Raw genomic sequence first — 13,570 nt, forward strand, 5'->3', positions numbered from 1 at the left:
TTAAACTTAACATCTCCTCGGATTTTGTAAGCTTCCAGTTCATCCCATACATGTCAATGCATAACAAAATCTATCTTTATGGGACTCTCACACCCACATTTCTACCTGACATTTTGTTCTTTCAACGCAGACAACCTGCAGTTACCAAACACCTAAGTTTATATGTCACTTGCAGACCTCTCCCACCTTCTGTCTACAGGAACAACAAAAAAGCAAAGTTCCTTTACAAATGCCAATCCCACCCTGTCTGGGTCCAAGCACTCCTAGTCTGTAAACTCCCTGCCTCGAGTCCCACCATTGCCATGCTGTCTGCTCACAGAGTCACTGTCACCAACATACTGTCCATTGACGCACTGCGGAGCCCGTGTACCACCACCAAGGGTGGAAACAGGAGGCTAACAGCAACTGACGCCTATGGCTTCTTCATCCCCCTATGCTAGGAGAATCCCTTGAAAATTCTGTTCTTATAATCTCCAAGTATTTGTATCTATCTGAGCTATCCAGTGAATTTGGATTATTTGGAACTAACCATACCTTAGAATAAAACTCTGAGAGAAAAGAAGTTCAAATGTGTTTTGCGGGCTATTTATTCTTATAGTAAACCTGGAATAACTCAAAGCTTCAGGAAACAGTCACTGAAATATTTCCACAATAGTTCATTTTTCATAGCAGTAAAAGAAATGAAGACTAAAGCAAACTTGTGATACCACTGCACACAAACTACATAAGCAAACCATTTAACTGTGACACCCAACCAAGTAAAATCATACTTCCGAAAATTTTATTAAAAATAAAAAGATAAAATAAAAAGTTTTTATTAAAAATAAAGAACTGAAAAATGCTCATAACCTATTCAGCAATACAAACAAAATGAATTTTTTAACCCTATATTCAGCAAAGTTTTTTTTTTTTTTGAGATAGTCTCACACTTTCGCTCAGCCTGGAGTGCAGTAGTACAATCACGGCTCACTGCAGCCTCTACCTCCTGGGTTCAAATGATTCTCCAACCCCAGCCTCCCTCCCACGTAACTGAGACCACAGGTGCATGCCACCACTCTTGGCTAACTTTTTTTATTTTTGTAGAGATGGGGTCTCCCTGTGTTGCCCAGGCTAGCCTCGAACTCCTTGGCTCAAGCAACCCACTCACCTCGGCCTCCCAGAGTTCTGGGATTACAGGCGTGAGCCATCGTGCCTGGCCCCCAAATTTTTTTTCAATATGACACCACCAAGTGTGGGTCATACTCTTTCAGGGAGAGGGTGTCTTTAGTTCTGACTGTGGCTTTGTCCAGTCTGTAGAGCTCAGGCCAGGAGAGGTGCTGCCATTGCTATGAGTATATGGAGCACAGCAGGCCTCCCTTAAACCCCGCTGAGGGCAGGGTTGCAGCAAGGGAGATATGTTCTCACCATGGTGTGCATATGCTCATGGAAATGGCTGCTCACAATAAAAAATTAGAGGCCTGGTGTGGTGGCTCATGCCTATAACCCCAATACTTTGAGAGGCCAAGGCAGGAGGATCACTTGAGCCCAGGAGTTCGAGACCAGCCTGGGCAACAAGGCGAAACCCCCTTTCTGCAAAAAAAATTCAAAAATTAGCCAGGCGTGGTGGCACACACCTGTAGTACCAGCTACTCAGGAGGCTGAGGTGGGATGATCGCCTGAGCCCAGGGAGTTCAAGGCTGCAGTGAGTCATGACCACACCACTGCACTCCAGCCTGGGAAACAGAATTAGACCCTGTCTCAAAAAAAAAAAAAAAAAAAAAAAAAAAATTTAGAGAATTAGACCGTCTCAAAAAAAAAAAAAAAAAATAGAGGCCCATCAGGCTTTAATGGACATCCCCATATATCCTATTTGCATACATGCAGAACAATATTTAGAAGATAAATTTCTAGGTTAGAACAATGGATATGTCCTTTTTTTTTTTTTTTTCTGAGACAGAGTCTTGCTTTGTCACCCAGGCTGGAGTGAAATAGCGTGATCTCGGCTCACTGCAACCTCCACCTCCCAGGTTCAAGCGATTCTCCTCCCTCAGCCTCCTGAGTAGCTGGGATTATAGGCACACGCCACCACGCCTGGCTAATTTTTGTATTTTTGGTAGAAACAGGGTTTCACCATGTTGGTCAGGCTGGTCTCGAACTCCTGACCTCGTGATCCACCTACCTCGGCCTCCCAAAGTGCTGGGATTACAGGCGTGAGCCACCGCGCCTGGCCCTGGTATGTGAGTTTTAAAAGTTGATAGGCATTGCTCAATTTCCCTTCAAAAAGATGATGTCGACTGGGTGCAGTGGCTCATGCCTGTAATCCCAGCACTTTGGGAGGCCGAGGCGGGCAGATCACCTGAGGTCAGGAATTGAAGACCAGCCTGGCCAACATGGCGAAACCCCATCTTTACTATAAATACAAAACATTAGCTGGGCATGATGGCGGGCGCCTGTAATCCCAGCTACTCTGGAAGCTGAGGCAGAAGAATCACTTGAACCTGGGATGTGGAGGTTGCAGTGAGCCAAGATCGCACCATTGTACTCCAGACTGGGTGACAAGAGTGAAACTCCATCTGAAAAAAAAAAAAAAAAAAAATAGATGTCAAATGACACTGTCAGCTCATCACTATCACCTCCCCATCACAGCTGCACCTCCCTACCCGGTCGAGACTCCGAGGGCCAGTGTTTCAGTCCCTCCCTTTTTTCCCTTGTCCCTCTGTTCCTCCATTGCATTCATTTGGCAAAAGTTCAGTCCTTGTTAAGCCCAACTCTGCACCTACTCCAGCTTGTGCACAGCAGCTGAACACAGCAGAAAAAAAAACATACAAAATTTTCACTTTAAATGTTTGACCCCAAATCTGTAGTGACACTGAGAACTGCCCAGCAACCAGCCACATTTCTCAAGTTTTTTCACTCTTAGTCTCCAAAATGACTATTCCACTCCTTCTCTTATCTCCCCAGGTCTCCAACACTCTTCCCTTCCACCCCTACTTGCTCTCAATTGATGATCTCACTAAAAACAAAAGCAATCTGGAGAGAATGGTCCTCTTTTTCCCAGGATGAATGCAACGGCCTACTGGCATCTAGACCACAATGGACATATCATCGCTGTGCCTCCACTGCCCATCTGATCCTGTCCTCTCCTGCCTATCCGGACCATGCTCTCACAATGATCCCCTCTGACAACTCACAAACTGCTGCCTCAGCCTGAACTCCAGCCTCTTACACCCACCTCCTAACCCAATAACTCCGTTTGGATGACTAATAAGTACCTCAAACCTGACACGTCAAAACAGGATTCTCACCTTCATACCCCTGCCCCCAACCTTGCACCCCGTCTTCCACAGCTCAGTAAATGGCTCCAGTGGCACTACCCTTTACACTATAGCTTGAACCAAAACCTTGGTGCCATCCTTGACCCTCCCCTATCGCACATCCAATCATTCAGCAAGTCTTGATTATTCTACTTTCAAAATATGTGGAACCCTACATTTCTCTCCATCCCCACTGATACCTCCATAAGACCCCCATCATCCCCAGTCTAGACATCTGCAACAGTGTTCTACAGAGTCTGCCTGCTTCCACTCTGACCTTCCTACCACCTATTCTGAGTAGAACAGCCAGGGTGATTTTTTAGAACACAGCCACAGGATGACACTTCTCTGCCTGAAATCCTCCATTAGCTTTCCTTCACAGAATAAAATCCAAACTCCTCACCATGCCAAGAAGGCCCCCATGCTCTGACCCTTCCCCTCGTCTCCTCGCCTGCTCCACTCCACACTGGCCTTCTGCTTCTGGCTCAATCATGCCAAGGTCATTCTGCTTTGGGAACTCTGTGCTTGCTGTTCTCCAGCTGGAATGCTCTTCCCTTGGATCACCATGTGCTGAGCTCCTTCACATTATTCAGGCCTAAGAAGTCCCCTCCCCAGATAGGCCTTTCTAGACCACTCCACCTCCAAGAGTGCCTCTGTTCCCCTCCACTCCAATTCCCTACTTTATTCTTCAGGGTACTCATCACTAGCTGAAATTATATTTCCTATTCATCTGTTTATTGTCTATTTTCCCACTGGGATGGGAGCTGTATGAGCTTAGAGTAGTACCTAGCACACAGAAAATGCTTAGTAAATCTTTGTTGAGTTAATAAATATTTCATGATAAAATTAAAAATTTTTTTTTAAATGTAACCACATGTATAACTGGCATGCTCTGGCATACTTGGCAAACAAACTTACCCATGGAGAAGGACCAGAAGAGAACAGAGAAAAATAAAAGTAGCTGCGATTGGAAATTTTTTTTATTTACACCATCCTATTTTAATGTTATGCTGTTGTTACAATAAAAAACAATGGCTTTTCTGTCTTAGATGAAAGATGAATGAGGACCTGTCGGTGCCAGAGGGTCACTACTCTATTCACTAGTTGTGAGCAAGAGAAAAGCAGCTCCTGATACCTGGGCGCTGGCCTGGTACTATCAACCAGTCCTTGGTGCTCTCCTTTCGAACATCAACATCAACATCAGACAAGGCCACTCTGTGACCATGACGGATGATGACAAAAACAACACCACTCTGCAATATCTGAACACTGACAAAACATGAACATTGTCCAAGCCACAAAATACCAAACATCCTCCTCTCCCAGCTAACGAGTGACTATTGCTTCTTCTTCAATTTCAGCTTTGGCACTGCTTTAATCTACTCTCCCTATAGATATGATTTATTAAAATACTAAATGACAGAGTTACCCATTTCCTGACAGTATCTAATCCAGAGTAAAGTCCCCAAATCACTACCACAAGCCCAAATCCTATGCTGGCTCACCCCATGGTGCCCTTTGGTGTGCATTCTCCCTCACTGCAATAAGCAATAAGCTCAACTTGTTCGACTGTAGGTGTGTTCCTAGTTGTGTTTCGCTGGAGGGCACTGACAACTGTCAGGACACCAGTTACCATTACAGGCCATGGTACACACAGAAGTCATAGGAGCCTGGTGGGAAAACTGACCCCCGGATATAATCTCAGTGTTGGTTCTCTGAATACATTCCCTGACATCAGCTGATTTTCTTGTCATCTGCCTCTTTTTCCTAAAAGTTGGGTGAATGGGAAAAAAAGTCTACTTAATTAAATGCCCCAGTGAATAATGTTACAATCAATCCAGTATGCTTCCCTACCATTGCTGAAAGTCACCCTGAGCGTAGGGTCAGAATGGTGCTGGAGGACTGAATCATGGACAGGGCCTGAGGCAACACCACTCAAGTACTTTAAGCCACATGTTCGAGCCCAATAAATTAGGCCAGGTTTAAAGAAGTCAAGCTGTACACATGTAAGAATTTTAATAAGCTTGGAAAATACTACCTAGAGCTTATGCACAGGCTTACTGTACCAATGGGATTCCCTGCCACCAGCCACAGCGTGCTAAGCCCCTGACAAGAGCTGTCGAGCACGTGGGGCAGCGGGGACAGGGAGTCTGCTTGGTCCAGGTTTTCTTAGGAGTTGGAGACTCACAGCAGAGGCTGGCAGCCAGATGGATAGAGAACAGAATCGGGCATGCAGCTCAGTGGAGCCAACGGCATTTACTAGGAAAACATGCCGAAGGTTTCTTTGGTGCGAATCTGGTCCTCACACACCCTTCTAGAAACTAGCAAACACTGTAATCAATGTCTGCATTTATCAAATGCCTGTTTGTACCCAGAACTGTGTTAGGTACAATAGAGAGTTATTTAAGCAAACATGGTCTCTGACTTCTAGATGCCGACACCCAATATAAATAAAAACAATAAATCTGTCCAAAGGATTACCAAACTAACTGAACAAACAAAATAGTCAAAAGCATTTACCTTATACAAATGCAGTGGTGTAATAACTGAAGGTTAAGTCATGGGAGATGACTCTCTAAACAGGGTGGGTCCCTAATGGAACAGTTACCTTGTTAAAACTGACTTCCAAGGGGGAGGTCAGGTTTTAAGAAAAGGTTCAGGATCTGGCTACTGGGCTGGAGAAAAATAAGCCAATCAGGGAAAAGGGTGCAGCCTGGGAGATGACTGAAAGACAGAAATTTAACTGCAGGAAGAAAGAAAAATTACCAACGGCCCAGAAAAGTCAGAGAAAATAAGTCAAGCAGGTACATCTTCCTCAACCAGTTTTATTCATGCCTCTTTCTGATAAGCATAAAAAGCTTAGGCTGGGCACAGTGGCTCACACCTGTATTCCCAGCACATTGGGAGGCCAAGGCAGGAGGACTGCATGAGGCCAGGAATTTGAGACCAGTCTGGGCAACACAGCCAGACCCTGTCTCTCCAAACAATGCAAAAATTAGCTGGGCGTGGCACATGCCTGTAGCCCCAGCTACTCGGGAGGCTGAGGTGGGAGGATCACCTGAACACAGGAGGTCGAGGCAGCAGTAAGCCACAATCATACCACTGCACTCCAGCCTGGGCAACAGAGCAAGACCCTGTCTCAAAAAATAATAATCAATAATAAAAAGCTTACACTCTCTTTTAATGTTATTTGAAATTTCAAAAGAAACTACATATCTTAACCAACACCAAATCAAAGCAATAGTGGTTTTATAATTTGTTTTCCAAATAACACAAACCACCATCTTCCCTCAGAGCTAAACATCACCAAGGTGGGTGGTAGCAACTGTCAACAAGGATGTCACTCTATCACTGAATTCTTAAAGAAGGGAAGAGTTGAATCCTAGATCTACATGGGACCAGACAACTGGCAGAATCAGAAAGAGTTACAGCCTAAGGGGACTAAAATAGACCACAGCCCTAGCAAGAATTTATAACAATTACCTGATTAAAATTGTGGAAGGAGAATTCTTTGTAGATGGCATCTCTCTCACTTAATTCCGACCATCCTGCTGCTTTAAGGTCAAGTATAGCTTGGTTCCTCTCCTCTGCAGTCAACCTGTGAGTACCTGATGACTATGAAGAGAACACATTTCATATCTGAAAATGTACAGGTTTACTCAGACTCAAACTTATGGCTCCTTACCTTAAGCAGAGATGTAGAAAAGTCTGAAAGGCAACAAATTCTAACCATCTTTCATTCCTTTGTTCTCATAAGAGAGACCAAAGCAAGGCTAGCTCTGTGCAAAATAAGCTGCCTCCACAGCATGTCACCTCTGACCCCCTTACTGCTGCCTCAAACTTCACAATTCAGCTTCTCTGGTTAGTTGGTTGGTTGGTTGTTTTGAGACAGGGTCTCGCTCTGTCGCCCAGGCTGGAGCATAGTGGTGCAATCACGGCTCACTGCAACCTCCACCTCCTGGGTTCAAGTGATCCTCCCACCTCAGCCTCCCGAGTAGCTGGGACTACAGGTGCACACCACCACACCCAACTAATTTTTTGTATTTTGGGTAGAGATGAATTTTCACCATGTTGCTCAGGCTGGCCTTGAATTCCTGAGCTCAAGCAATCCGCCTGCCTGGACCTCCCAAAGTGCTGGAATTACAGGCGTGAGTGACTGTGCCCAGCCCTTCTGTGGTTTATTACAGATACAACAAAGATTGACTAGTACCACTGGCCATCTTGGACACTGCAGAATTCCAGGACTTGTGGCAAGTCTATTGGCAGGACCAGAATTAGAATTCAAGGCTCCAAACTCCTGGTCTCTTGCTCCTTGGATGGCCCTACATCACCTCAGTAGCCTTCACTACTCTCTGTTGTATCTCTAATAAGCCAGAGAAGCTGAGCTGTGATGTCTGAGGCAGCAGTAAGGGGGCCAGAGGGAACATACCATAGAGGCAGCTTATTTTGTACAGAGCTAGCCTTGTTTTGGTCTGTCTTTTGAGAACAATGGAATGAAAGATGGTTTTAACTATTTGGAATTACCATCTCCTGTCACATCTAATGAAAACCAATCCCCGGATGGGGAAAAACAAATGCACATTTACATAGGATTTTATCTAACTTCTGGGGGTCCACAGATCCTCTGGACTACAGGTAAAAAGCCCTGACCTCAATGGGGTGGGTTTATGAAGCCCTTTTCTCAGAGCACCAGTCAGACAAACTCTCTCCATAGTTTGGCCAGAGTACTGCCCAGTCCAAAGCACTTGTGTGCACTGTCTGGCCTGTTTCTACTCACCCTGGGGATGACATTCACAAAGCCAGGTTCTGTTGGTTAACAGGCCCACACTTCCCATGCTATTGGTTTTTTAACTGAAATAACTTTAAACATCAGGGCCAGAGAGAAAAGATGGACACTCGACTAGAAGTTGGGAAAGCAGAGTTCTCATTCCAGGCAATACTTCCTGCCTTACCTACTTGCAGAGTTACTGTAGGCTCAGGTGAGAGAGAGGCTGTCACCCAGAAAGATGAACATTAGTGAAGGCTCCTCATCAAAGGGCAACTGTGGGCTAAGCTGCATTCCCTGGATTCTCTGCCATTAAGCTGCAACTCATTCCCACTTCAGAAATCCTAAAATCGTTTATCACTAATATTAAGAGAGGAAAAAGATTTTACCTTTAGATAACTTATTCTATGAAAATGAAGAAAAAAATACTAATCAATCAGTTTTCTAGTTTTTCTTCTTTGCTAGGTCGGCTATTCTTTCCCACAACTAACAAAAGGAAAGAATGAGAGTACTTTTTTTTTTTTTTTTTTTTTTTTTTGAGACCAAGTCTTGCTCTGTCACCCAGGCTGGAGTGCAGTGGTGTGATCTCAGCTCACTGCAACCTCTGCCTCCCAGGAACCTGGAGTCTGTGGAACACACTCTGAGCTGTTTTCTCTGAGTGCTGGACCATCCACATCCCCACTAAGATCAATGGTATGCACTTTATGCCCACAACAGACACCTGCCCAGCAGCAGGGACCACTCCCAGGATTGGGAAATGGAGCCACTTCATCTACATAACATCGAAGGCCCCCATGAGGGCACATTCACAGCAGAACCCTTGGTGGTGGGCTTAATTTTTTCAAGGGGTGGGGGGTAGGCTAGGATTTGAAGAGAGTAAACTACATCTAAGGCCTAACTTTGTTACTTTTAGCTGTGGGATACTAAACTTCGCTTTTCTGAATTCCCGGATCCTTCTGTCTGTAGTGGGGATATTATAATATCTACCTGCCAAGATTTTTTGAAAGGTTTACAGATCTTGAATGTGAGGGTACCTAGCATTGAGCATGGCACGTGGCAGCGCTCAAATCATGTCTGTTGATTCATTCCTTCCCAGAACACCCTAATCTTACTGGATCACTAGCACCTGGGGCAGAGTACGCCTCAAGACACGCCTAGGTGACAGTAGGCACTCAACTTGTGTTCTCCCCTTACGTGGCCAAGAAGCAGCGGAGTGCTTATCTTCCTCCGTCTTCGAGCTATTTTAAATTTCTTCTATTACAGCACTTTGGGAAGCCAAGGAGGGTGGATCACGAGGTCAGGAGATTCAGACCATCCCGGCTAACATGGTGAAACCCCGTCTCTACTAAAAATACAAAAAAATTAGCCTGGCGTGGCGGCGGGCGCCTGTTGTCCCAGCTACTCGGGAGGCTGAGGCAGGAGAATGGCGTGAACCCGGGAGGCGGAGCTTGCAGTGAGCAGAGATCGCGCCACTGCACTCCAGCCTGGGTGACAGAGCGAGACTCCGTCTCAAAAAAAAAAAAAAAAATTTCTTCTGTTAAAGAATTTCAGGCCAGGTGCAGTGGCTCGCGCCTGTAATCCCAGCACTTTGGGAGGCCGAGGCAGGTGGATCACCTGGGGTCAGGAGTGAGAGACCAGCCTGGCCAACATGGCGAAAACCCCTCTCTACTAAAAATATAAAAAATTACCTAGGCGAAATGGCACGCGCCCGTAATCGCAGCTACTCAGGAGGGTGAGGCGGGAGAATCGCGTGAACCCAGGAGACGGAGGTTGCAGTGAGCCGAGATCGCGCCACTGCACTCTGGGCTCGGCGATACAGCGAGACTCCGTCTCGAAAAAACAAAACAAAACATTTCAAACTGAAATGGGCGCTTAAAATGCAACTTAAAATGAGATGGTGAGTTAAACGCACCACTTTTCCACTAGGTGGTGCTGCATGTTAAAACTTTCCCTCCATTTACTCCAAAATATTAATTTCTACAGCAGGAAAACTGACGGCCCCTTGAAAAAGGAAAGAAAAGCCAATATGTCACCAAAAAAAAACAATTTATTAATAACTCCTCCAAAACCTCTATGGGGAAGTTCCCGCTGGAGTGAAGCGCGAGCAGGGAGCCGCCATAGGGAGCCGGGCCCGCAGCGCCGTTCGTCCTCAGCACAGCGAGCGGCGGCGGGCACCGAATTGTTCTGCAACTACTTTTCACACCTGCCTTTTGTAGTTGCTGAACAAAATTCGTTCCCATTTGTTTCCGGTTGGCAAGTTCGTAGGCTTCGGCGGAGGTGTAAAGTCAAGGGCAAGTGGCGGAGGCTGCGGCCACCCGGGTCTCTGAGCGGCGCGCCGGACAGGTGCTCAGTCCCGGGACGCGGTGACCCGACGCCCGAGCTCCACAGCCCGGCCCACGCCGGGGCCGCCCCACTCCCGCTAGCCCCTCAGCCGACGCCGCCGGGCCTCGCACCGCCCCCAGACCCCAGACCCCTGACCCCCGCCCACGCGGCCGCTGTACACTCACCATGGCCGCGAGCCCTAGGCTCTGGCCTCGCAGCGCAGCCAACAAGCGCCGCGTCGCCCCCCGCGCCCCGATCACCGCCGCCATTGGCCGTCTGCCGAGGGCTGCCCCGCGCGCTGCCTGCCGGCCTCCAACAGCCGCCCCCGACCCGGCCCCGCCCAGCAACCGCCGCCCCGGTTGTCTCCCTGCGGGGCTGGCCCGGAGCGGGGTCTGTGTGTGCACAGCGCCCAGCCTTCCCGCGGGCACAGGCGCAGCCCGGACCCCGAAGACCCCCAGGAGCTTCAGCGGTCGCCAGCGCCCTTGGCCGCCAGGTGGACTCTGCGCGCCCCACAGCCGTAGGCCCAGCAACCGCCCCGTGCGGGCCCGTCGCGTCTGTGCCCGGGACGCAGGCCGCCCGGCGCGCGCTGGCCTTGCTCTCCGGTCCTCGCTGCGCTAGGAGGAACTTTGCCCCGCCTCGGGCGCCGGCCTCCTCCGCTTCGCGGGCCCTAGCACCGAGCCGGGCTCCCCGCTGGGCGGCGCTGCGCGCAGTCCATGCGGGCGGGAGGATGTCGCAGGCCAGGCGGGGCAGTTGAGCGGCGGGTGCTCGGGGACCACCCCTCCACTGTCGTTCATTCAGTACTCGCTGGGGCAGTGAACCACGGCAGTTCCCATCGGGGGCTCCTAAGTCTTGCAGCCGTGGGTTCGAACGTAGGCTCTGTTCAGTCATCGCGCGGCAGCCAAGTTCTTGAGCCAGCTGGCTCGTCTGGGTTTGCCTGGACCAAAAAGTGTGGAAACCCGGCCTGTAATCCCCTCCCAAACGTGTCCGTGCCCTGCTTACCCCCAGGCTCAGCACACAGTGGGAGCTCTGCAGACAGCTGTGAACAGATTTAGGTGAATCTTTTCTTATATCATTTTTGGGGAGGTATTCTTTTATTCTTTTTTTTTTTTTTTTTGAGATGTAATTGACATACTACGGAGTCTCGCTCTGTCGCCCAGGCTGGAGTGCAGTGGCGTGATCTCAGCTCACTGCAAGCTCCGCCTCCCGGGTTCACGCCATTCTCCTGCCTTAGCCTCCCGAGTAGCTGGGACCACAGGCACCCGCCACCACGCCCGGCTAATTTTGTTTTTGTATTTTTAGTAGAGATGGGGTTTCACAGTATTAGCCAGGATGGCCTCAATCTCCTGACCTCGTGATCCGCCCGCCTCGGCCTCCCAAAATGCTGGGATTACAGGCTTGAGCCACCGCGCCCGGCCTCTTTTTGTTTGTTTGTTCTTAACTGACTAGTTTAAGCAGGCCAGGCATGGTGGCCCGCACCTGTAATCACAGCACTTTGGGAGGACAAGGCAGGAGGATCACTTGAGGCCAGGTTCGAGATCTGCCTGGGCGACATGGTAAAACCCCATCTCTATTAAAAATACAAAAATTAGCCACAGTGGTGGCATGTGCCACTAGTTCCAGCTACCCGGGAGGCTGAGATGGGAGGATGGCTTGAGCCCAGGAGGCTGCAGTGAGCCGAAATCACGCCACTGCATTCCATCGACAGCAAAATGCCCTGTCCCTCACCCCGCTCAAAAAAAAAAAAAAGTTTATGCAAATTAATAAGCAGTTTTGCAGAGGATATGGCAAAATATATATATTTTTTAAGAACAAGAGTCCATTTAACTTCAACTTAGCAGTTGTTAGCAGTTCATCCATATGGACCTAGAAAAAATAAACCATTTTGCCTCAAAGTAGCCCAAAATTCACAGGCTTCTGTTCTTCCCATTTGCCCACTTAACAAAATGTAACCATTTCACCGGGTGCAGTGGCTCATACCTGTAATCCCAGCACTTTGGGAGGGTGAGGCGGGTGGATCAGTTGAGGCCAGGAGTTCGAGACCAGCCTGGCCAAAATGGTGAAACCCCATCTCTACTAAAAATACAAAAATTAGCCGGGCATGGTGGTGCGTGCCTGTAATCCCAGCTACTGAGGAAATTGAAGCAGGAGAATCGCTTGAACCTGGGAGGTGGAGGTTGCAGTGAGCTGAGATTGCACCACTGCAGTCCAGCCTGGCAACAGAGCAAGACAGTCAAAAAAAAAAAAAAAATGTAACCATTTCAAAACCAAAACTCGGGAGGAATCACTCTGGGGGCCCTGATCAAATGTTGCTGGTCCTAAAGAATTAAAAGTTATATTTCCAACATTGACATTGAGTGTTTATGATCATGAAAACTACTACTCAGATTTGCTGATTAAAGTAAGAACTGAAAAATGAACCAGTGGATGTGAGTTAACAAGTGAACCTTCATTATTTTCAGTAAATTTACTTTCATCATTTTCCTTCCTTAATACCACTGTATGAAACTGGCATCTCGGATACAGTTACTGGCCAGGCAAAGTGACTCACGCCTGTAATCCCAGCACTTTGGAAGGCTGAGGCGGACAGATCACTTGGGCCCAGAAGTTTGAAACTAGGCTGGGCAACATGGTGAAACCCTGTCACTACAAAAAAGTACAAAAATTAGTCGCGCAGGGTGGCGCATGCCTGTAGTCCCAGCTACTGAGGAAACTGAGGCAGGAGAATCTCTTGAACCTGGGAGGCAGAGGTTGCAAGATCGGGCCACTGCACTTGCACTCCAGCCTGGGCGACAAGAGTGAAACTCCATCTCAAAAAAATAAAATAAATTTAATCATTCATATCTAGTCAAAAAAGCAGCAAACGGCAGATGCTAGGGCCCAGGGAAATGATGATATCAGTGGATCACATCACAGGGGCTGTGAATTGTCTGCCCACACATGTAGCTCCCCAATTAATAGGATTTAAGTCCCTTAGCAAAGATTTACCGGCCACATCCTCTGTAGTGGAACCATGCTTAGCTTGGGCTGTTTAGCTGGTCTTTGATCACTTCCTTCCTCTTCCCTCAACACTACTGGTGTTTTTGTTTTGTGTTTCTGATTTTGGGGGTTTGAGACATGATCTCGCTCTGTCACCCCGGCTGCAGTGCAGTGACACCATCATGACTCACTGAAGCAGTCCTCCCACCACAGC

General features: G+C 47.9%; 1 protein-coding gene across 2 annotated transcripts in view; it reads right to left on the bottom strand.

Annotated features, from left to right (window-relative positions):
- The window catches only part of PCBD2 (pterin-4 alpha-carbinolamine dehydratase 2), a 51,203-nt gene extending 40,305 nt beyond the window's left edge, over positions 1-10,898 (bottom strand). For both annotated transcript variants that reach the window (XM_003266398.4, XM_030828921.1), the window contains exons 1-2: positions 10,566-10,898; positions 6,777-6,908 (exon numbers count right to left, since the gene is read on the bottom strand). In XM_003266398.4, coding sequence (XP_003266446.1) covers positions 6,777-6,908; positions 10,566-10,649 — 216 coding nt within the window. In that variant the 5' untranslated portion in view covers positions 10,650-10,898. The remainder of the gene's footprint in view (positions 1-6,776; positions 6,909-10,565) is intronic.
- Between the last annotated feature and the right edge of the window lie 2,672 nt (positions 10,899-13,570).

This window comes from Nomascus leucogenys, chromosome 2 (assembly GCF_006542625.1).
Source record: "Nomascus leucogenys isolate Asia chromosome 2, Asia_NLE_v1, whole genome shotgun sequence".
Taxonomy (NCBI): Eukaryota; Metazoa; Chordata; class Mammalia; order Primates; family Hylobatidae; genus Nomascus; species Nomascus leucogenys.